This window comes from Candoia aspera, chromosome 3 (genome assembly GCF_035149785.1).
Source record: "Candoia aspera isolate rCanAsp1 chromosome 3, rCanAsp1.hap2, whole genome shotgun sequence".
Taxonomy (NCBI): Eukaryota; Metazoa; Chordata; class Lepidosauria; order Squamata; family Boidae; genus Candoia; species Candoia aspera.
Genome location: NC_086155.1, coordinates 124,042,832 through 124,064,940, shown reverse-complemented (window position 1 = coordinate 124,064,940; position 22,109 = coordinate 124,042,832). Strand labels below are relative to the sequence as shown.

Genomic DNA, 22,109 nt, shown 5'->3' with positions numbered 1-22,109 from the left:
TTTTACTCTTGGTGTGAGCCGCCCAGAGTTGTGTTTAAGATGGGCAGTCATACAAATCTTTTAAATTAATTAATTAATAAATGACCATGTTACACTCTATAGAAGACCTCAATGAAAGAAGCAACAACCCAACTCAACATTCACAGTTGTAATCTACAAAAAAGTTACACAAAGCCCCATCCTATGTAAACTAAGTAGTCCTAAGTTGCACTGCACCTTATATCATTTTCTATGATATCCACTATAGCACTGTTAACCAGAAGTATGGGAAAAGGAGAAAGTAGACAACTGGAAGACTTAATTCTCCTACCTTTGTGGTTAAAGATGCCCTCCATCTCCATACTGCTTCTAGAGTGGGCAATGCAGAGAGAACCACAGGGAACTAGTCCTTCTGCAGCTGGGGACCGGTCAGTAGTTCGTACTAGGCACCAGTCAGGTTTGTCATGAGGCCTCTCTAGAACTTCTACCGTCTGACCACGACGGATTGTCAGTTCATTGCTGTTGCATGCTGTAAAGTCATGGATGACCACTGTCAGCTCACAACCACCAGATAACTGTAGAGAAAGCAAACAAAACAGAAACCTCAGCATTCTATGTTGAAGAATTGATTCATGTCCACCCATCTGGACAAATTTTTGACCACCTGAAGTGGTTCCATAAAAGCTAGTGACAAGGTGCAATTCTCATTTTTGCCTTATATTGTGATAGTCCCCACAAAATGATTCTTTTTCAGTTCTTTATCTATATTTTATTTATTCTTTATTCTTCAGTATTTATGTCTGCCCTCACAGTGAGAACAGATATGAGTTTAATAAGAAAAATACTGAAAAGTTGAATTTATTCTTAAATAATTCACATAAAATCCAACTATTACAAGACATACATGAAGAATTATCAACATCAGTGTCATTAAATGATCTTCCAATTATGTTCTGACATTATATGGAAAAATTATCCAATTATTATATAAATAATTGGAATGGATTTCCCTAGTAAATTCATGGTACATTATGCCACTACCTAAGTGTTCCTCCCGTTATCCCCCTCAAAAAAGAATTGTTTTCCTTCTATTGAAATTTACTGAAAATTTCTGAAAACAATGCAGTGTTTACACTGTTGGTTATAAAGCTTACCCTTTATATTCCCTAAACAAATACATTCCCTGTGAAATCACATAATGTAATCACCTACATTTGATTTCACTTCCCAGCTTTGAGTAATGCACCAAATACTGTGGTCTGGATTAGGAATGTATTTCTTCTAGTGATTTGCATTACAAAAGAGGGATGGAACCAGTTACTTTTTTGAGGAATATTACTTTTTGGTATGTCTCTTTTGGTACGTCCCAGGGCTAAGATATATCTTTCTGGTCCATCAGGCAATCAACATAAATAAAATAAAATAAAAGTACAGGTTAATTTTTCCCTTCCTTTCTACATATTGTATTATAACTTCAGTTACTCTGGCTGGAGTTCTCCTCAAACTTTCCCATGACCACAGACTGCAAGCTTGCTTTCTGATCCTAGTTTTGAAAGTGGGGAGGGAAAGGGTAAAGAGAAAAGACGATGTATGTTTCTCATAATGAAGCAAAATAAATCAGCTTGCGCCCGTCAAGACACAGGCAGGAATTAATCATGTTGCTCCTACGTAATCTCTCAGGACAATTTCCATTCAAGTTACAAGGTTTGCATTTTCAGAAACATGCTGCCTTCCCACTTATTAAGTGTATGAGGGGTATCCTTCTTCACTCACACCCTTCTCCTCTGCTTATATTAGAGCTCCATCCATTCAAAATTATGTCAAAGAGAATTTATTTGGGGGTGGAGGGGGTAGGCAGGCAAGAAAAAGCCCTTGGGTTTTTTTTTAATGACTTATTTTTATATTACTTCCCTTAGATTGGAATCAGAAACAATTGAAAACAGCTGTATGCCTGAAGGGGTCTGAGAAAATGGCTTTTTTGATTTAGAGTCTGACCACAACATGTCAGTATGTACATCTTCTAAGAAAAGAATGCTGCTAACAGAAAATTTGTGTCTGAATCATCCTGAATTGATCATTCAAAATTGGCCTTGTTAGTTTTATTATTGCAGATGCAGGCCCAAATATCATAAAATACATCCATGTCCACATTAGAAGATTGTACCTATTTTGAAGGTTTTGTTCTTTAGTGATGGATGGTGTGGTATAAGAGGGAGGGAGGGAGGAAGGAAATAGTGGGTGATGGGAGAGGAAGGACTGTAGTTTAATAAGAGAGTTCATGCTTTGCATAGGATTAATCCTAAAATTTCTCATTAAAACAATTTCAAACTGCCACACTGGGAAAGATCCCATCTGAGAAATGCTCCTAAAGCATTTTCCAATCCTCCAAACCTCAAGAAAGCTATACATTTCAATAAGAAGACAGCACATTCTCTAAATTCTGCATATGCTATTTGTCTCCATGTGGGAAATCCATGTTCCATTTTCATCCCTATTATTCAAACATCATGATACTCCATGGGATCCTGGCTAACATGAAATACAGTTAAGAGGTATCCATCTGTACACAGCTGCCATCTTCCTCAAATATATAACATCTCTCAGGAGGAATTTTCAGACATTACAAACAAGAAGTATTCAACCCCTGCCCCTTTGCCAACTTCACTCCATTGATTTCTTTTTTCTTCAATCATTTGCACTTTTATTATAAATGTCTGCAGTGAAGTCTTTCTTAATACAACTGTAGTCATGTTGGCTTCCATAAGCCAGGAAGCATTATTAGGGTCCTAGATCACATGGAAGCCAACCCAAGTGCAGTTGTACTTTGGAAGGCTTCCCAGATGCAGACAATTGCACTGAAGAGCTGAACATCTGCAGGGAAAAAGGAGTTTAGTAGAGATCACAGAGCATTAAGTTTGGCAGATTGGTCAAACTGTTAAGTCCCTGCATTTGTAATGCCTGGATAGGACTTGTGTGTCCAATGCATATCAAAAAGACATTTGTAGGGAAACGTTGCAAAGATGAACAGCTAAACAAGGCTAGATTATATGGCTTTATGGACTCCTCCATACTTTCATTCAAAGGGCAGAAGTTATGAATCTTCCCTCTGAAGTTTCTTTCCAAGGTTATTAAGGCAGAAAGGAGAAATTTGTTTCTTAAAATAAGGGGATACTGTATATGCAGTGGTGTAGCCAGATCTCAATCACTTCAATACAGGAACTCTTCCAGTTTGTTTGAACCACAAACAAACAAACATACAAAGAAAACCCCCCAAGGATTCTCAGTAACTTCTTTCTCCCTTTAAAATATCTAAATAAGCCAAGAAACTTTAGTCAGGTTTTGTATGATTAAAAAAACAACACTTGAATATTATTTTTTGCTTAGAAATCTAAGCAAAATAAGGAAACAGAAAGTATTTCTGGTAAATCAGATATACTTTTATTTAAGTGATAGAATTGCCAATTAGTGAACAGAAATCATGATCCTACTTTGTTAGGTAAATGACACATTAAGGTACTGAATGAATAGGGGGTGACAGATGGCTTTTAATTACCATCTACAAACTTATGTTTTGTATAGGACAGTGCTCTCATACCACCATACCCAGCCTTTTTGCCACACTTTATGAAATATCAAAATAATTTTCAGTAACTTACTTTTATCTACCTTTAACTTACAACAGCCAAGCAGAAATAAGCTAATCAGACGAACTGCATATCATCTCATTCACTGACTCAGTGTCAGAATAGAGTCTGACTCTGACTCAGAGGAGGGGGAGTTGAGCGTTGGTAATATTAAAGGTGGGAAAATTGAAGCAGAGCATGACTCAGCAAGACAAGAAAGTCCGGGGCTGCTGATTGGTGAGGGGCAGGAGGCGGATTCGCCACTGCCTATGAGTGCAAGAGAAAGGAGAGCTGAAAAGCGCACCAAGCAGAGAGAAGCCCAATTGGTTCCTGAAGAGAAACGGTGGGAAGGAGACAGAATAAAAAGGTGCCAGTGCAAGGAACGGGTTGCGGAGACAACCGTTCGTTGGAAACTTCGCTGAAGCCTGACTCTCAGTCTGCTCCTGCCTCAGTGCCTTCAACAGTTGAGACCGTGAACTCCGAGCCTGTCTGTACTGCCAAAGACTTAGAGCCTGTCATTGAGCCCTGTCTTCCTGCACCAGACCACGTGCTTAGCGCTTGCCTTGCCACCTTACTATGATCCATCACCGAGCCTTGCCTTGCCACGTTTCACAGCCACTCCTTGTCCTGCTGCCTTGCTGTGTTCTACAGTCTTGTCTTGCTGCCTTGTCGTATTCCTCAGTCGAGCCTTGTCCTTGTCCTGTTCAGACTATGAGGCAGCCAGACAGGGTTATTATCAAAACATTCTTTATTAATGTAACTATTTACAGTAATAAGTCTTTGTGATCAAGAGGTAGGCTGGTTCCGATCAAGACCACCCGGGCAACAACAGGAGAACTGGCAAGGTTGCAGAAGGAGATGGTGATGAAACAGCTAGGCACAATTCACTGACCGAAGCGATGGAACTGGAAGAAGCTAGGACACGTGGCAAAACTGGAACTGGAGTGAGTGTCTGCAATCTGAAACACCACCCGAACTAGGCTGGTACCCAGAAGCTAGGCGAGACTGAATTGGAACTACTGGGCAAGGCTTGGCTCTGGAGGCAAGACTGGACTGAACTGGGTGATCCAAGCTGGACTGGGTACACTGGGCTGAAGACTCAGGACAAAGCTGATAACTCGAAACAAGGCTGGGCTTGACCAGAGACTCTGGGCTGGGCTAGAAGCTTGGCACACAACTAGGCTGGACTGGAAATTCTTTACTAGGCGACAAGCTCGAAACACGACTGTACTGGACTGTAGGTTCTGGATAAGGCTGAGAACTCAGAGTGTAACAAGGTAAGTCTGAAGTTCCTGAACAATGCTGGGCCACTGAAGCACGGCTAGACTTGACTGGAGATCCTGGGCGAGACTGGAAACTAGAAGCACAACAGAACTGGACTGGAGACTCTGGACAAGGCTGGGAGCTGGAAGCACAGCTAGAAGTGCGCCTGGAACGTGCAGAATGGCGGCAGTGAGATCCGAAGCTGGACGCAAGGCTGAGGTTGCTGGATTCGGCAGGGAGAAGATCCTCTGTGGCAGCGAGTGCAGGATACAGGACCTCTCTGGTAAGAAACGCAGGCGCTGGTTCCCCTCCGGCTACAGATGAGGTTTCCGACGCAGGAAGGACTCTTCTGCTGGGGCTGCAAGCTCGAAGGATCAGTTGTCTCCAGCAGCTTGCTCTTCGTGCATCTGCCTTTTATGCTGATCCCTTGAGCACCTATTCCCTTCTGCAGACAATCAGGCTGCCTTCTCCTTCCCGTGCTTTTCTGCACGTCTTTCGTGCGCGCTGATTGGAGGATTCAAATCCTCCTCCAAAGACTGGTCAATCAGCGTCTGTAACGTCTCCTGCGCTGCTGAGTCATTTCTGGGTTTTGCTTTCCCAGTTTCTGCCTGCTAAGTTTCTGTTTCCCCTTCTGACTCAGAAAGAGTTTCGTTTTCTGAGTCAGAGGCTGGCTGAAACTCACAGCCCTGTCGCCTTGCCACGTCCTGCAGCTGAATGTTGCCTTGTCACCTTGCTGCGTTCCATAGCTGCGCCTTGTCCTGCTGCCTTGCCATGTTCCACAGCCGAGCCTGGTCTTGCTGCTTTGCCATGTTCTATAGTAGAGCCTTGTCCTGTCACCTTGCCACATTCCGCAGTTGAGCCTTGCCTTGTCGCCTTGCCATGATCTGCAGCCAAGCCTTGCCGCGCCGTCTTGTCGCATTCTACAGCCAAGTCTTGCCTTGTTCTACAGACAAGCCAGGGCCTGCTGCACCTCAGTACCTTTCATCCAAGACAGACTCTATTTCTTTGTTGTGGACCGTAGTTGAGTTTTGTTAAGTTTCTGTGCTCCATTGCAAAGTTTTATCCAGTGGAGGTTCTAGAGTACTTCAGCCAAGCTCTGTTCTATCTTCTTGCTGTGTTGAAATTGTTGGATTGAAAATACTGTTCCCACCCTGAATTAAGTTTAAACTGTTGTAAATATTTGTAAATCTTGTAAATAAAATATTAAACCATCTCTTCCTGGCCAGTTCATATTCAGAATAGAACGCTCACTTGCAAAATTTCTCCTATGATAGTTCATACCATATTCATATCCTCAATGATCTCAAACCATTTACTGAAAATTATTCAGAAAAACATACATTCAACTTCAACAATATTGCCCAGTGCCTTAGGCCTGGATTTGATTTTCTAGAACCCTTCTCACCTTATCACCATGTCATGAGTGCCGTTGAGCTGAAGTCATCAGCGCAATGGCACACATGACAATAGCAAGGAAATAGGTGAAGGGGCTCAAGATAAGTAGCCATCAACCCACAACGACTAACGGCCAACAAACAATAACTAAACGGATCACGGAGCACACCCAAGCCATCAGCGCCAATACAACGGAGATCGCCCAGCTGACAGCAATCACCGGATGAATAGAAAACCCGATGATGGGCGATCCCGGAACGCCAGCGGGGCCTCACAACCCCTCACCCACCGGCAGGGCAACGTATTGGACAAAGGGGGGTGACGTGACCGCGAGTGAGGGGGCGCTGACCGGCGCGGGGTATTTAAACCCTGCACCGGCGCGCTCCTGTCACTCTCAGCTTTTTTCTTCCGACGCTGTAACTGCGCTGTGAATAAATCAGAGCCTGATCCACGAACCAGTGTCTGAGTATTATTCAGAGGCAGGCACCGCATGACATAAAGCTGAGAGTCATAAACTCAGCCTCGCCGAGCCCCACCGGACGACAACGAGCCGCGGGAGGAGTAGACAGCGAGAAGACCAGCAAGATGAGGCCGGAGCGGCGCGGGCAAGGAGGGCGAGCCGCGCGGCAAGAGACAGAGGAGGACCGACCAAGGCCAGAGGCACCGCGGACTCCCGGAGCCATGGACGCCCACCCCACCCGACCCGAGCCTCAGCTCCAACCCCAAGGGGAGATGGCGACGGAGGCAACCCGACCGCGGGAGGGAGCAGCACGACTTCCGAAACCAGCGGAGGACCCCGCGCCCCACATCGCACCCCAGCAACGGGCGTGGAGCGACAGCCCAACGGCGGTCAACACGGAGGAGGACGATGGAGACACCCAGCAGACGGCGGAGGAAGCGGACCCGCGGCAGAGGGAGGATGAACCCCGCCGGCAACCCACCCCCGCTGACGCGCCAACGGAACCGGCCCCAGCGGCGGCGCGGGCTGTGGACGAGGAGGCACGAGCTGAACTCGCGGACATGCGGGCTCAACTGACGGAACTCCGGACCATGCTCCAGTCGCTTATGCCCCCCGCGCCACCCAACGACGTCCCCGCACAGGCCCACACCCCGAGCGAAGCACCGAACCCCCACGGGCCAGCGGAGGGTCAGCAGACGGCACAGGCGGACGACACCACAGACCGGGAAGCGAGAGGCAGGGCCGCGCAAAACGCCCGGGCCCCAAAGGACTTCCCCATCTTCTTCGATAGGACCCCCACGAAACTCTTGTTCTTCGTCACGAACGCTAGGGAGTTCATGGGGAGGCACGGACACTCCTACGACTCCGAGGCCGACAAGATCGCCGCCGTGGCGATCAAACTCCAAGACAGGGCGGCGGACTGGTACGTCCAACTGTACGAGTCCAGCTCCCCCGCCCTCGCCACCTTCCCTGCTTTCATCAATGAGATGAAAAACTACTTCGAAGACCCCCTAGCCAAAGTAAGGGCGAAAAGCGCATTCCAAAGACTTAAACAGGGCACACGCACGGTCCCTGACTACGCCCTGGAGTTCAAAGCCCTCACGGGGAAGGTCAGCGACTGGTCCGAGACCACCCTGCTGGAAATGTTCAAAAGGGGGCTCAATCGCGACGTTCTCCAATGGGCCCTCTACCGCGACGACCCAGAAACGCTACACGGGTGGATCCACCTCGCGGGGAAAGCCGAACACGCGCACCGCACCTTCCTCATGACAACCACGGAAGACACAAACTATGCCGGAAAAAAGGTACCCGCACCACACGTGGGGATGGCCGGCCCCATATACCCAAAAAAGAAATTCAATCGGGAGCCCTGCGGGAGGTGTGGCAAATTAGGGCACAAGACGGTGGATTGCTTCGCCAACCGACCGCCGACCAGTGCGCCCAAACCCACCCCGAAAATTAGCCCCAAACCACCCAACCTGGGGCCGCCCCCTCACCGCTGAATGACCGTGGCCACAGCGACACCAGAGGAAGGCTGGGACGCTTACTGGGGGGAAGAAGATAACGCAGACCCCGACCAGCCGGCGGGAAAAGCTCCCCGCCTGCCCTGAAACGCGTGGCGAGGCAGGCGGTGGGACAGCAGCGCGGACCACCTCAACGGAACGACGAAAGCCCCGTAATAATGGCAGCAATCAAACTCTCTGCCGGCAACGGAGCCACCACGGCCGCGGCACTAGTGGACTCGGGGTGCTCAAAAAACCTCATCCACCCCGACCTAGTCGCCAAACTCGACCTCCGCTGCTTCCCCCTCCCCACGCCGCTGGCATTCCACCAGCTGGACGGCTCCACAGCGGGAGGGAAACCAGCCACGCTACAAACCGAGCCGGTCACCCTGCAAATGGGCACTCACACCGAGCGCACATCGTTCGTCGTCACTCACATCGGACGGCCCATTGCAGTCCTGGGGATGCCATGGCTCGCGACAAACAACCCGCGGATCAACTGGGAGACCCGCACCTTCACATTCGGCGACGGCGAGTATCGAGCACCAGTTCCAGCGGGCAGAACCAACCCCACTGTAGGACGAGCGGAGGCGACTACACAAGACAACGCCGCTACCACAGCAGACCTACCGGAACAATACGCCGACTTCTCCGAGGTCTTCGGAGAGGCAGAAGCTGACCAACTACCCCCCCATCGCAAGACGGATTGCCGGATCGACCTACTGCCCGACGTCCCCTTACCTAGACCAAAGATCTACTCGATGACCCCGAAGGAGATGGCAACCCTCCGGGAGTTCATCGATAAAAACCTAGACAGGGGATTCATAGAGCCAGCATGCTCACCGGTCGGAGCCCCCGTCTTATTCCGGGAGAAGAAAGACGGCACCCTACGGCTCTGCACCGACTACCGGGGCCTAACCGCGGCTTCCCTGTCCAACAAATACCCCTTACCCCTGGTGAAGGACATGCTCGCCCACCTGTCCACGGGCAAAGTCTTTTCCAAACTGGACCTTCGCGAGGCGTACTATCGCATCCGAATCAGGGAGGGGGACGAATGGAAGACGGCGTTCAACTGCCCCCTAGGCGCCTTCCAGTACAAAGTACTGCCCTTCGGACTCGCGGGGGCCCCTGGGGTGTTCATGCAGCTCATCAATGAGGTACTGCATGAACATCTGTTCAAAGGGGTCCTGGTCTACATCGACGACGTCCTTATTTACACAAAAACGCACGAGGAACATGTGACCCTAGTCAGGCAAGTCCTCGACAAGCTCAGAAGGGCGCAGCTCTATGCCAAGCCTACAAAGTGCGAGTTTCACAAAGAGCGCCTAGACTACCTGGGGTACCGAATCTCCGGGGACGGCATCGAAATGGACCCCGCAAAAGTCGAAGCGGTGCTAAACTGGGAGCGCCCCCGCAACAGACGCCAACTACAGAGCTTCCTCGGATTCGCGAATTTTTACAGGTCATTCGCCCGGGGGTTCGCAGAGATAGCCCTCCCCCTAACGGACCTCCTCAAAACCAAAGGGGTGGGGGACACCCGACGCGCCAAGAACCCAGGCACAGTGCTGAATTGGACTCCCGCGTGCCAGACCGCATTCAACAAGCTGAAAGCGCTGTTCACTACGGAGCCAATCCTCGCGCACCCGGACCCAGAACGGCCGTTCGTGGTCCAAGCCGACGCCTCAGACTTCTCCCTGGGAGCCATCCTGCTACAGAAAGACCCCACGGGACTCCTGAAACCATGCGCCTACCTGTCAAGGAAGTTCTCCGAGACAGAAAGGCGATGGCACGTCTGGGAGAAAGAAGCCTTCGCGGTGAAATCAGCGCTAGAGACATGGCGACACCTACTCGAGGGAGCCACCCAACCATTCGAGGTCTGGACCGACCACCGGAACCTCGAGGCCCTACGAACGCCCAGACGCCTTAGCCCAAAACAGGTCCGATGGGCCCAATTCTTCAGCCGCTTTAATTTCCAGCTGAAGTTCATGCCGGGCAAAAAGAACTTCCTGGCCGACGCCCTCTCCCGACTGCCCCAAGACGAAGAGCCCGCCCCAGACACCATTGGGACGGTCCTATCCGCCTCGCAACTGGGGATGGCCGTGACCACCCGAAGCGGCGCGCGGAGGCAGCTCGACTCTACGGCGCAGCCAACGGCGGGACAACCGGCGACCAGAAGAAGCCAACCGCAACTACCAGGGGGAATGCGCATGGGCCTCGCCGCCGCCCTCAAAACCGAACCCTGGTTCCTGGCAAACCCCGACAAGGTAACGATGGCACAGGACCTAGCATGGGGGGAAGGCAGAATCTACGTCCCGGACTCGCAACGCCAGGCGATCTTGCATAGGTCACACGACGCCAAACAAGCGGGACACTTTGGGTTCCTCAAGACCCTACACCTAACACGGCGTCAATTCTGGTGGCCCGCGCTCAGGCGAGACGTAAAAGCCTACGTAGCGTCCTGCCCAACGTGCGCTAGGGCCAAACGGGCACCAGGCAAACCCGCGGGGCTATTACAACGGGTGGCAGAACCCTCCCGCCCATGGGAGGAAATCTCTATGGATTTTATAGTGGACCTCCCACCCAGCCAGAAGAGAACGGCCATTTGGGTGGTGAAGGATTACTTCTCAAAGCAGGCCCACTTCATCCCCTGCACGTCGGTCCCATCCTCACAACAGCTAGCCAAACTCTTCCTCATCCACGTGTACAGGCTACACGGATGTCCCGCACGTGTGGTGACCGACAGGGGCACACAGTTCACCTCCAAATTCTGGCGGGCCTTCCTAAAGCTGACGGGGACCCAACAGGCCCTATCTACGGCCTGGCACCCCCAGACGGACGGAGCCACAGAGGTTCTTAATGCCACCTTAGAGCAATTCATACGATCATATACTAACTACCACCAAGACGACTGGGCTGAACTGCTCCCGTTCGCCGAAGTCGCATACAACAACGCCGTCCACACGAGCACGGGGAAAACTCCGTTTGAAGTAGTCTCGGGGCGCGACTTCGTCCCCATACCGGAGCTACCTCAACCCCCGGAACCCCAGGTGGACGCTAGCGACTGGGGACGGAAGATCGCGGAAGCATGGCCAGTAATCACGGCGGCGCTGAAGGATGCACAGGCAGCCTACAAAGAGCAGGCCGACAAGCACCGGCGCCAACAACCGACGTTCCAAGCGGGGGATATGGCCTACCTATCCACCAAGTTCCTAAAGTCAACCCAACCCTCGAAAAAACTGGGGCCTAAGTACATCGGGCCGTTCCGAGTCATCCAAATAGTGAACCCGGTAGCAATACGCTTGGACCTGCCACACAACCTACGGAGACTCCACCCGGTGTTCCACACCAACCTCCTGAAACCGGCAACCACCTCCCGATGGCACCCAAGCACGCCACAGCCCTCACCGGTGATGATCGACGGGCAACACCACTTCGAGATAAGGGACATTCTCGACTCCCGCAAGCAACGAGGAACTCTACACTATCTGGTCAGGTGGAAACACTTCCCCCACCCGGAATGGGTGGCGGCGCACAACGTTAACGCGCCTGACCTAACCAGAGCATTTCACCGGGCATACCCCGACAAGCCACAACCAAGGTCAGCAAGCCAAACCCCCCCCACAGGTCCCGCCCCGCCTCCCGTGCCCCAAGGGAAAGGGCCCCCCCAAGCCCGCGACTTGGGTGGACCTCCCCCCCCCCGGGACTCACTCCCCCCGCCCCGGGCCCACGAGGTGGTGACAAGCGTTCGCCAGCACCCTCCCCCGCCCCCCGGCCGCGGGGGAGTGGCAAGCAAGTCAACAGGGCAACCTGGGGGCAACGCCCAGGAGATACAACAAAGGCGACACACTTTAAATGGGAAAAAAAGAAGGGCCCTACCTGGAGCTGATAAGCACCTGACCAGCCACGCCTCTCTCCTCGCTGAACTGAGCCAAACAAACAGGGTGTGGCTGGAGCATGCACACGCCAGGACGGGACCCGGGCATGCGCACCATGGACACACCCTGGGAAGGCACGTGGTAGAGGGAGGAGCAAAGGGAGGGGCGACAACTACTCCGGCGGGAATTTCGAAAAAAAAAAAAAAAAAAAAAGTGCCGTTTGACAGCTCCACCGAAAAAAAAAAAAAAAAAAAAAAACCAGAAAACCGGGGGGGAGCACTATTCGGACAGGGGGCAGTATGTCATGAGTGCCGTTGAGCTGAAGTCATCAGCGCAATGGCACACATGACAATAGCAAGGAAATAGGTGAAGGGGCTCAAGATAAGTAGCCATCAACCCACAACGACTAACGGCCAACAAACAATAACTAAACGGATCACGGAGCACACCCAAGCCATCAGCGCCAATACAACGGAGATCGCCCAGCTGACAGCAATCACCGGATGAATAGAAAACCCGATGATGGGCGATCCCGGAACGCCAGCGGGGCCTCACAACCCCTCACCCACCGGCAGGGCAACGTATTGGACAAAGGGGGGTGACGTGACCGCGAGTGAGGGGGCGCTGACCGGCGCGGGGTATTTAAACCCCGCACCGGCGTGCTCCTGTCACTCTCAGCTTTTTTCTTCCGACGCTGTAACTGCGCTGTGAATAAATCAGAGCCTGATCCACGAACCAGTGTCTGAGTATTATTCAGAGGCAGGCAGCGCATGACACACCATCACTGAATTTCCAAAAGGACTTTTATTTTTCTTTAACTGGCGAACATACTGAAATTCTATTTCTTTTAAATCACTGACTATTCAGCACTACTATTAATCCCATCTCTTATTGATTATGTGCCATCAAGACAGTGTTGACTCTTAGTAACTACACAGATAAGACTTTCTTCAGGATGATCTGCCCCTAACCCGATCTTTCAGGTCTTCCAATGGTCATCTCTCATTACTTTCTCCAAAATTACCTTAGTTCAGACTAATGAAGAAGTGTACAGCATAGCCCTAGTTAGGTGCCCGTTCCTGATTCAAATCATACAAGGATAATGCAGAAAAAAGTTTTATTACCCCATCCTCTTCTCCTGTCCTTCAATTCTACCATACCTGTGTGTTTAGAAACGTATTGTGTAGATATTTACAGAGCAAAGCTTTGACTGTTTTCCAGTGGCAGCTTTGTTGTCAGGAGATAGCATGTGTAGAATTTATCTACAGTACATCATTTGAAATGAAACAATCCATTTCAAAACTTGTACATCAAACATGACTCTTGAAAGTCTTTAAAATTATTGGAAAAGATTGGATCTGAAGTCAGTGATTTCTATGGCAAGAAATTTATTTCAAATCCATCTCAGTGAATTATCAAGAATTGATTATACAAAAAAATTAACAGATGTTATAACACACCTTTATAATTCTATTGATCAGAATTTTTTAATTGGTCGATTTTAATCACACCAAACTATCACTGTCTCTGGTGGCAAAGCCCATTCTGTTATTCATTTTTGTTAAATTAGAAATTTAGAAGAATTATCAAACAATTTCTAGCAAGTAATTTTACTGAGGGTTGTTATCTATATTTCCAAAGAGATAAATTATTTTTTATAAAAAGTTATTAAGTTTAAGCAAAGATAAAAGCTACAGAAAAACAAAAAAACTACGAAGAAAAAAAGAAAAAACTAAAGAAGTGTAGAAACATAAGAAAAAATTTTCAAAATTACAAAAAGAGGTGACTTCCAAGTTTTAACAGCAAGGATATACAACAATTTTCCATAATCAATCCCTTACTCTATATTAAACCAAAATCACATTATTTCTATAAATCATTCCATTGGCACATTATAAAAATCACTAAATACAGTTGCTCCCTTCCCTTATATTAGTGTGTGTGTGTATATATATATATATATATATACATATATACACACACACACACACACACACACACAGACACACACACACACACACAGACACACACACATATACCCATACCCATACACACACACAGACACCTCCTAATCAACTCCCTCCCAAAGGTAACGTTTATTTATTTCCTTCCTACAACTATTCTATACATTTCTGTCTACTATGATAAAGATGAAACTAAAAAACATATAAATTTTCTGCCATTGTACTTGATAATACAACAATTTTAATAATCTTAATCATATTAAATCCAAAACCAATCATTTATTTTTTTATTATACCTTAATAATCTTAATCCAAATTGTTAAAGATAAATGAAATCAGCCAAACCCTAAAAGCAATCCAAATAAATATTCTTAAACCCTTATCCTACTTCAAAATAAACCAGAGCATTTACATATCCCCATAATGCGCCTAGAGCTTTTTTCTTTAAAAAATTGAACAGCCCAACTGCCCCCCCTTGAAAACTCTGACTTCTCTTCAGAAGACCTCCCATACATTGTAACCCCTTCTTTTCCATGGCATTCCATCAGAAGATCAATTTCACTTATGGCTTGCAACTCGCTTTCTCCCTTTAATTTCTTCAACTCAACTATCTTGATCTTCATCCAGCATTTCAACAGAAGTCCTGATCTCACTCTTAGAAGAGACATTTCTGTCACTGTTAGATTCCTCAGTTTCATCCACATCCCCAACCAGATGACACATTTTAGACCTCATATTTTCCACAATATCCTGAATGCCTTGCATAAAAACTTGATAGGAATCAGAAAGAATCTGTTTAAAATCTCAGTGAAAGTCAGAGAAAGTCTGTTTAGAATCCTCCATGCCTCAAGCAGTAGATTACGGCACCCCCTAGGAGCTTAACCAGCAAAAGTCGAAGATATGAAAGAATTCTGGAACGTATTTACACAAGTGAAAGTGAGATATGCAGACCGTTCCCCAGGGAGAGTAGAAGCAGAAAACAGAAAGTTCAAAACAGCCAATTCAACATGTAGGAAAATGCTAATACCTTCAAATTTAGTACAAAAATAATAACAGGGAGACAATTATTTATGCTCAATCCTCCTTAATATTTGGATGGAAAACAAACTCCAAAACTTAAAAAGAGTTTTTTTAAAAAATTAATCCCAAAAATAATGATAAGCACCAAGAGAACCCGCTTCTCTTTGCTGTACAAAGGCTCTCTTGGGGTAAGCATACTTAAAAGAAATATAAATTGGGTGATTTAGAAATGGGGTGGCCGGTCTTAGTGTCCCTTTAAGGCTACAGTGCGACTTGGAAATGGTGATGTCCCAGCCTCCTGGCTGCTCTTACCAGTTGAGTGCGAATGCTGTTTGCAATCTTCTGGCTGCAAGCAGCAGTCCGGAGGACAGATGGGGTGATTCCAGGTGTTTTTCTTATTCCAGAAAAACACTCCTGAGCTTCAGGAAAAACCTGCCTGAACCTGAAAAACCTGCCGCATTGTCAGTTCTGCCCCCTAAGCCTGCGGGCACAGCAGTTCAGTCTGCCATATCCCCACTGGAAGTCCTCATAATTTATTATAATATAAGAAATTTATTTTTTCTCTTAGCTAGATAATTAACAAAACACCAAGAGCCACTAAGAAGCCCCCAATTAAGGATTGTCTTACCCAAAGTTGATCTTCATTTATATATATATATATATATATAAAATTCTTAATAGGCTCATAACTATAAATATCTATTTGCATAGAAATATTGAAGTTTTAGATCTTAGCATGTCTTCTTAAGAATATAAATCTGTATCTGTCTGTCTAGTTTTAATACAAATATTAAAATATTAAATTAATCATCCCAGTATTTTGTACCAGGCCAAGATACTGGAAGCCAAGATGTTCATTATGATAGAAGAGTTTTCAAGTTTTGCTAGTTGTGCAATGTACTTAGGAACTCCTTAAACTTCATCCTTCTAAGATGAGGAAGCTACGTAGAGCAAGAAATATCTCCTTTCATGAAAGTGTTTTGAAGAGGAATGTTAGGCTGAAGGGGTAGAGTCAGCTGCATCTTCAATATTTTCCTTTTTCAAATTAGAAGGCTGCCCAAAGAAGAAAGCATCTGAGGAGGGGCATTTATGCATGAACTCTTCCTCTGCTCCTTTCCTTGCCCCTATCCTACCTCACATATATACAAATCTCAATTTATGGGGGAACAACCATCTCCCTTCTTCTGTAATTGTACAAATGTTTGTGTTCTCTTAAGCATATAGATAATCTCTTTTGTGTAGGTGAATGGTGCTGCATCAGCTGAAAGAAAATGAACCAGATCTGTTTTTCATAGCTGAAACTGAATGTGCCTGAGCATTAGCAGTGTAGAGCTACTGACCATCTGGAAGACTTACAGTATACAACCAGCTCTGAGCTTACTGGAGAATCGCAGGATATAAAAATGAACATAAGATCGAATTCATAAATAAGCTTCAGGTTTCTGCTTTCTGGAGACTCATTTATGTGATACATTGCCCAATGGCAGAAAATGTATGCATGATTTCATTGTAGGTTGTGCTAAATAACAAATACAACAAAAGAAATAGGCAAGTTCCCTATCTTTGTCTTACCTTATCACTATCCAGTGTATTTTGGGAGGTTCGTGATGCAATTGAAATAGTATCAGGTTGACTGCTACCCTCTCCTTGACTATCCAAGTCTTCTCCATCTCTGTAAACATAAAGTGTTATAAGTCTATAACAGAATTTTTTTTAATATTCATCACCATATATACTGACATAGTTTGATAATAAAATGCTATTAGGAAACATACATGGAAGAAGTCAGATGATTTTGCACTGATCTATATGGTTTAGCTTTTCAGCTCCACTGAACATAGCTTTCCCATAATATAAACTCAGGAAGGTTCATGTACATTAGCAATTGCACAAGTTCACATTAAAATACACAAAAATGAACTGCACAAAGATAATTTAATTTCATTACCCTACTGTCATGGAAATTATTGATCTCAACCATTCTTTACAAGAAATCAATACATTTCTGGAATATTCTCCCCTCAGAGATCAGGATGTCCCCGACCCTGTTGGCCTTTCATAAGGCCATGAAGACCTGGTTATGTGCCCAGGCATGGGGCCCCGAGTGTGGTAATGGTCCCATTTCTTGGTTGTATTAACATCTTACATTGTTTTCTTGGCAGCCACATATATTTATTTTGTATTGTAACCATTTTAATTATAATGGTTTAATGGTTTTTATTGTTGTAAGCCACCCAGAGTCACTTGCTAAGATGGGTGGCTACAGAAATTGAATAAAAAAAAAATTACATTATTCAACATAAGCCTGGTAAAATAGCCTGGCCAAAAAAACACTAAAAAGGACACATGCCTCGATTCAAGGTTCTGACCTACCTAAAAATGCTTTTAAAAAAAGCATTCTGGGTCATGATACTAAATTGTAAGATATTAAGTTAAAACATGTTTAGGTGGGTCAGAACCTTGAATCAGAATGTACTTCCCCAAAGATACTTCAGCCACTCTGTTAAGATGGATCTCATAAAAGACAAGAACCATTTTCTGCAGTAGACTGGATTTCTACTGACCTTCTTCCCTTTTGTTTTGTTGTTGGTGCAGTTTTAGGAATGTGAATGGGCTCTTTTAAGGCTCCTTTGAGATGAATTGTTCTTTCCTGTATTACTTCTCTGATATGTTTGATCCAGTCTTGTTTGTTCTCAATACTAGAAGCCTTGAAGATACAGAATAATTTCTTGTTTTAGTATGTCATTAAGAATAGACAGTCAAAAAGCTGTGCTCACCAAGTAACAGAATGTATTAAAGAAGAATGATACAAATCATTTGTAGCAATATTTTTGTTCTTCAGCTCTGAAAAATGAATGATACCTATTTCTTCAATAAATTATTTGTTGTTTTTAAGATAAGACCTGCTTCATGCCTTTTATATCTTTGATCTATATACAAGTATCTTGGGATTATGACAGCAAGTCAGGAACCTGTAGTATAATGGAAGACCTACTAGAGGCAATGGAAAATCATGTTCAAAATTTACACACAGATACTTCCAGTTTCTTGGCACAAAAGTTTGTGTGAGTTGCTAGGATGGCACACTGTTCATAGTAAGTGTTACGTCTCATTGTTTGCCACTTTCCCATGGTTAAGTTACAGGAAATAACTCAAACTTGCAGATGAAACCTTACACAAACCAGCAATTTTGAGAAAAAGAAAAAAATAAAATAAAAAGAAGCCTACTTTGGCACTCCTAAGTACTGGTTCCCAGAACCAGCTGTAATCTATTACCAACGTTATACTGACTTTGTAGACCTGTTGCTGGCTATATGGACTCCAAGACATGAGTGATGTTTTGAATTTTGGGTATTATGAGTCACGTGTCTATTTAAAAATGAAAATTCAATTAAACAGAAAGGCACTTAACATCAGGGATGGGAACCCTCAGCATATAGTTTGCAAGTAGCTTCCAGAATTCTGAGATTGTACCACTAAAACTCAGTTTTAAAATGGCCAATTTTCAGCGGCACAATTTTTTCTTGTTTTCAAAATAGCCTCCAGAGCAAAACAAAAACAATAATGCCCCTCTGTCAGAAGGCTGAACTGCATGCTTTGAACCCTCAGAGGTTTCCCACTTTGCTTTGAAATATGAATACCTCCCAATTACCTTTAGCACAATTTTATTGTCTGAAGTAGGAGTTCTTCCAACCCACAGTGCAAATTTACAGGGATCACCTTCTACATGCTCTGTAACACCCAACTCAGAGGTCTGAAAATTAAGGGAGGAAGGATTAGTTGTTAGTTATGGGAAAACTTTCTGTAATAAGAAAAGGCATTTTAATGGATTTTTTAAAAAATCAGTTACCTCTTAATCACCAAAAATATTTAGACAAAAGTCAAAATAGATGATAAGCAGTTGTGTGGGATACTTATTATTTCCTGGCTGGTTTCAATTTCACAGCCCTTTGGTTCATTCTTATACTATGGATAACTTTTAATTATTCCCTCTGCTTTGCCAATCACTAAAACTCTGTTAAGTAATTTCTAATTTCCAAAGATAGATCTGACATAATCTTAAATAAAAAAGCTTTGCTTTGAATATTCTGAGAGCAAAGAGTTGGAAAGCTGACTGAATGAAAACTTATTAAATAAAACATGAATGATGGATCTATAATCTAGTATAACATCAAGTGCTTATCCCACAATCCCACTAGATGGACATAATATAATTAGCAGTTGCTAAAAGCTATTGATTTATAGGTTGAAATATTAATTAGACTCCATTCTAATCTATTTTATTAGTGTTCCAATGAGTCCTGGGATAAGGTGTCTAAAAAGATGCCTCAGCTTTTTTAGAATATTTAGTCTCCTATAAAAAAATTAAGATCTTTTTTCCAACCTAACTGAAGCTTCCTGTAGCCCTATTTAGCAGCTGCTTCTCTACCTCTTTTCTGTATTCTGTTATGAGAGGCTGAAAAGGATACTGCAAAATAAAATAGTAACTCTACACAGAAGAAAGAGAGGCTTTCAATGATATCTGTCAAGAAGCAGAATAACGTTTCATTGTATTAATCAAAAGCTTCCATGCAAATTGGAATGACCAGCAATATATGCCCTTGAAATATCCTTTTTACCATAGACCAGTTTCATGATTAAGGAATAATGCTAGTGGTATATCCATCTGCTTAAGAGAATACTTTTCAAAATATTTCAGAATCTATTCTTTAGTGTCCAAAAGAGTTACCAGCCTCTTTTGGTATGTTCAATCATCTATTTATGTCTTAACTCAACCAACAAACTGGAGCTGTTTTAAGAAAAATCTGAGAGCAGTTCACTTTCTTTTGCAACATTTGAGCCCACCTGCTACTTGTTCACAACTATATTTGGCTTTGCTTTTTTTCAGTGTAATAGTAATTTCTCAAACTTACAAACAACTTGCTCTTATAGATGTATTTACTTCTTCCACTAGAGTCTTTCACTTCTTTACTAAAGACAAGCGACATCTCAAAAAGAAAGAGGTGTCTTTCACGTCCTTTCCGGATGAGAGTTTTTGGATCCCATACTTGGAAGGATTCCTGAAGGATGAGTTCTCCCTGAGATTCAATGTTCTCATCAAAACCTAAGAAGCAAGTTGGAGGAATTCGAGGAAGGACGGACAGGGGAGAAAGAAAGAGACATGGGTGTGTGATGAAACTTAGTTTTTTATCCCTATTCCAGGAAGTCCTTAGAAGCTTAGAAGGTCCTGAAAGCTGTCCTTTAATAAACTCATATAAGGTTTATATCACCAATATTTCCTTTAAATTATACCTAGAGGTTGGATGTATTCCAGTTCATGAGGGGAACTGTATACTCTAATTTCTGCAGTTTAAGCTTCACAAAGACTGCATACAGGTAGTCCTCACTTACCGACCATTCGTTCAGCGACCATTCGAAGTTACAACAGTGCTGAAAAAATAACTTTATGGCCCATTTACGACCATTTATGACTTTCCCAGTGTCCCTCAGACATGAGATTGCATTACAATCAGTACATGCAGTGCAATTGCATTGCTTTCAGTGTGTATAAGGCAGTAAGCAGGCACTCAAGCATTCCAAAGGGCGGGGGAGTGGTTAGGAGGCAAAAAGCTGAAGGTGTGAAACTGAGTAGTCTTGTCTCTTTCCAGCCAGAAAGCACAGTCACGGTCACATGATTTCCTACTTAGTAACCCCTTCATTTAGCAGGGGACTTGTCAGACCCCATTAGGGTCATTAAATGAGGACTGCCTGCATATCTACCAGAACATGCTATAAGATTTGATAGCAAAGTATAAAGATTCCTTGGCAGGATTTCCTTACAATTACAAAGTTGTAAAACTACTCTCTTTGATTTAATGTGCAATTATAATAATCAATATTTAATTAATTAGCTATTAGGTACTAACATTTTAACATTTAAGCAACATTTACAGTATATGTTGGAAAACTAATGCAGTTAGTGTTTTTAAGAAAAACTAAGCAGCAATGTGGTATTTTTCTGTTGCTCTAAAATATATGATGAACTAAGCATCAGCCTAATCCAAGAGATGCCCAATCGAATCTCATGCTATACTTCCCAGATCATATAACACTTTGTTCCAAGAAATATATTTTCCTTGACTTTTGTACTACTTCTAGATGAAATCTTAAAACAATTAGAACTTGATACATGTATGGTTGAATTTTAAGTTTTAGACTGATTTGAACAGAAAGGCTCTCAAAATTGTCCCCCTTACCACATTTTAGAATAAACTGGTTCCCAATCAAAAAAATTTCTGGCAATATAAAAATTACTTCATTTCAACTTTTATATGTATATTGTTTAATATAGTGCTAAATTATGCTATTAAAAAAGGAAACATGGCATTCTGTATAAAACAGCATAGTCATAGTTTCTTAACTAGTGATTTGGAAATGAAATCATCTAAATTGCCAGTCATTATAAAGAACTTGTGATACTGGAAGAAATCTCAATTAATGAATGTCATCCTTAGCATTATGAGGACATTGATTTACTAAAGCCACATAACAAGTATTTTATTTAAAATAAGGATGTAGCCAATATAAAAATCTGCATTAAAATGTATATACTAGCCAGATATCAAAATATTAAAACATAATGACAAAAAAGGTAAACCAATATTTATATCATGACTAGATATGCCTCCCCAAGCAGAAAACACATGTATTCAGAAATAACAAATAATTCTTTTTAACTATCAGCTTAATCTGTCAAAGAACTACCAAAAAAAAAAAAAGATGCATCATGAGATTTAGAGATTAGTTTCTAAAATGAAATGCTTTCATTTACCACATTTACATGTCTGCTACACAAACATTCAGCATCATTTGTTTGAAAGAATGACTATGAAAGAGAAATATTAGAATATTTCATATAGTCTACCCACATATTTTGTGACAAAGTGACTATTAATCTTGAATTCCACACTTACTCCAACAATTCTGTTAATATATCTGTAGTAACAGCCTCACAAACTTTTATTCATATTTGGAGGCTCCAACTGGAA

General features: G+C 44.2%; 1 protein-coding gene across 1 annotated transcript in view; it reads right to left on the bottom strand.

Moving 5' to 3' along the window:
* Window positions 1–22,109, bottom strand: part of TRIO (trio Rho guanine nucleotide exchange factor) — a 268,321-nt gene that overhangs the window by 87,334 nt on the left and 158,878 nt on the right. The window contains exons 30-34 of the mRNA XM_063298754.1: window positions 19,995–20,185; window positions 18,734–18,835; window positions 17,646–17,788; window positions 16,654–16,753; window positions 311–554 (exon numbers count right to left, since the gene is read on the bottom strand). Coding sequence (XP_063154824.1) covers window positions 311–554; window positions 16,654–16,753; window positions 17,646–17,788; window positions 18,734–18,835; window positions 19,995–20,185 — 780 coding nt within the window. The remainder of the gene's footprint in view (window positions 1–310; window positions 555–16,653; window positions 16,754–17,645; window positions 17,789–18,733; window positions 18,836–19,994; window positions 20,186–22,109) is intronic.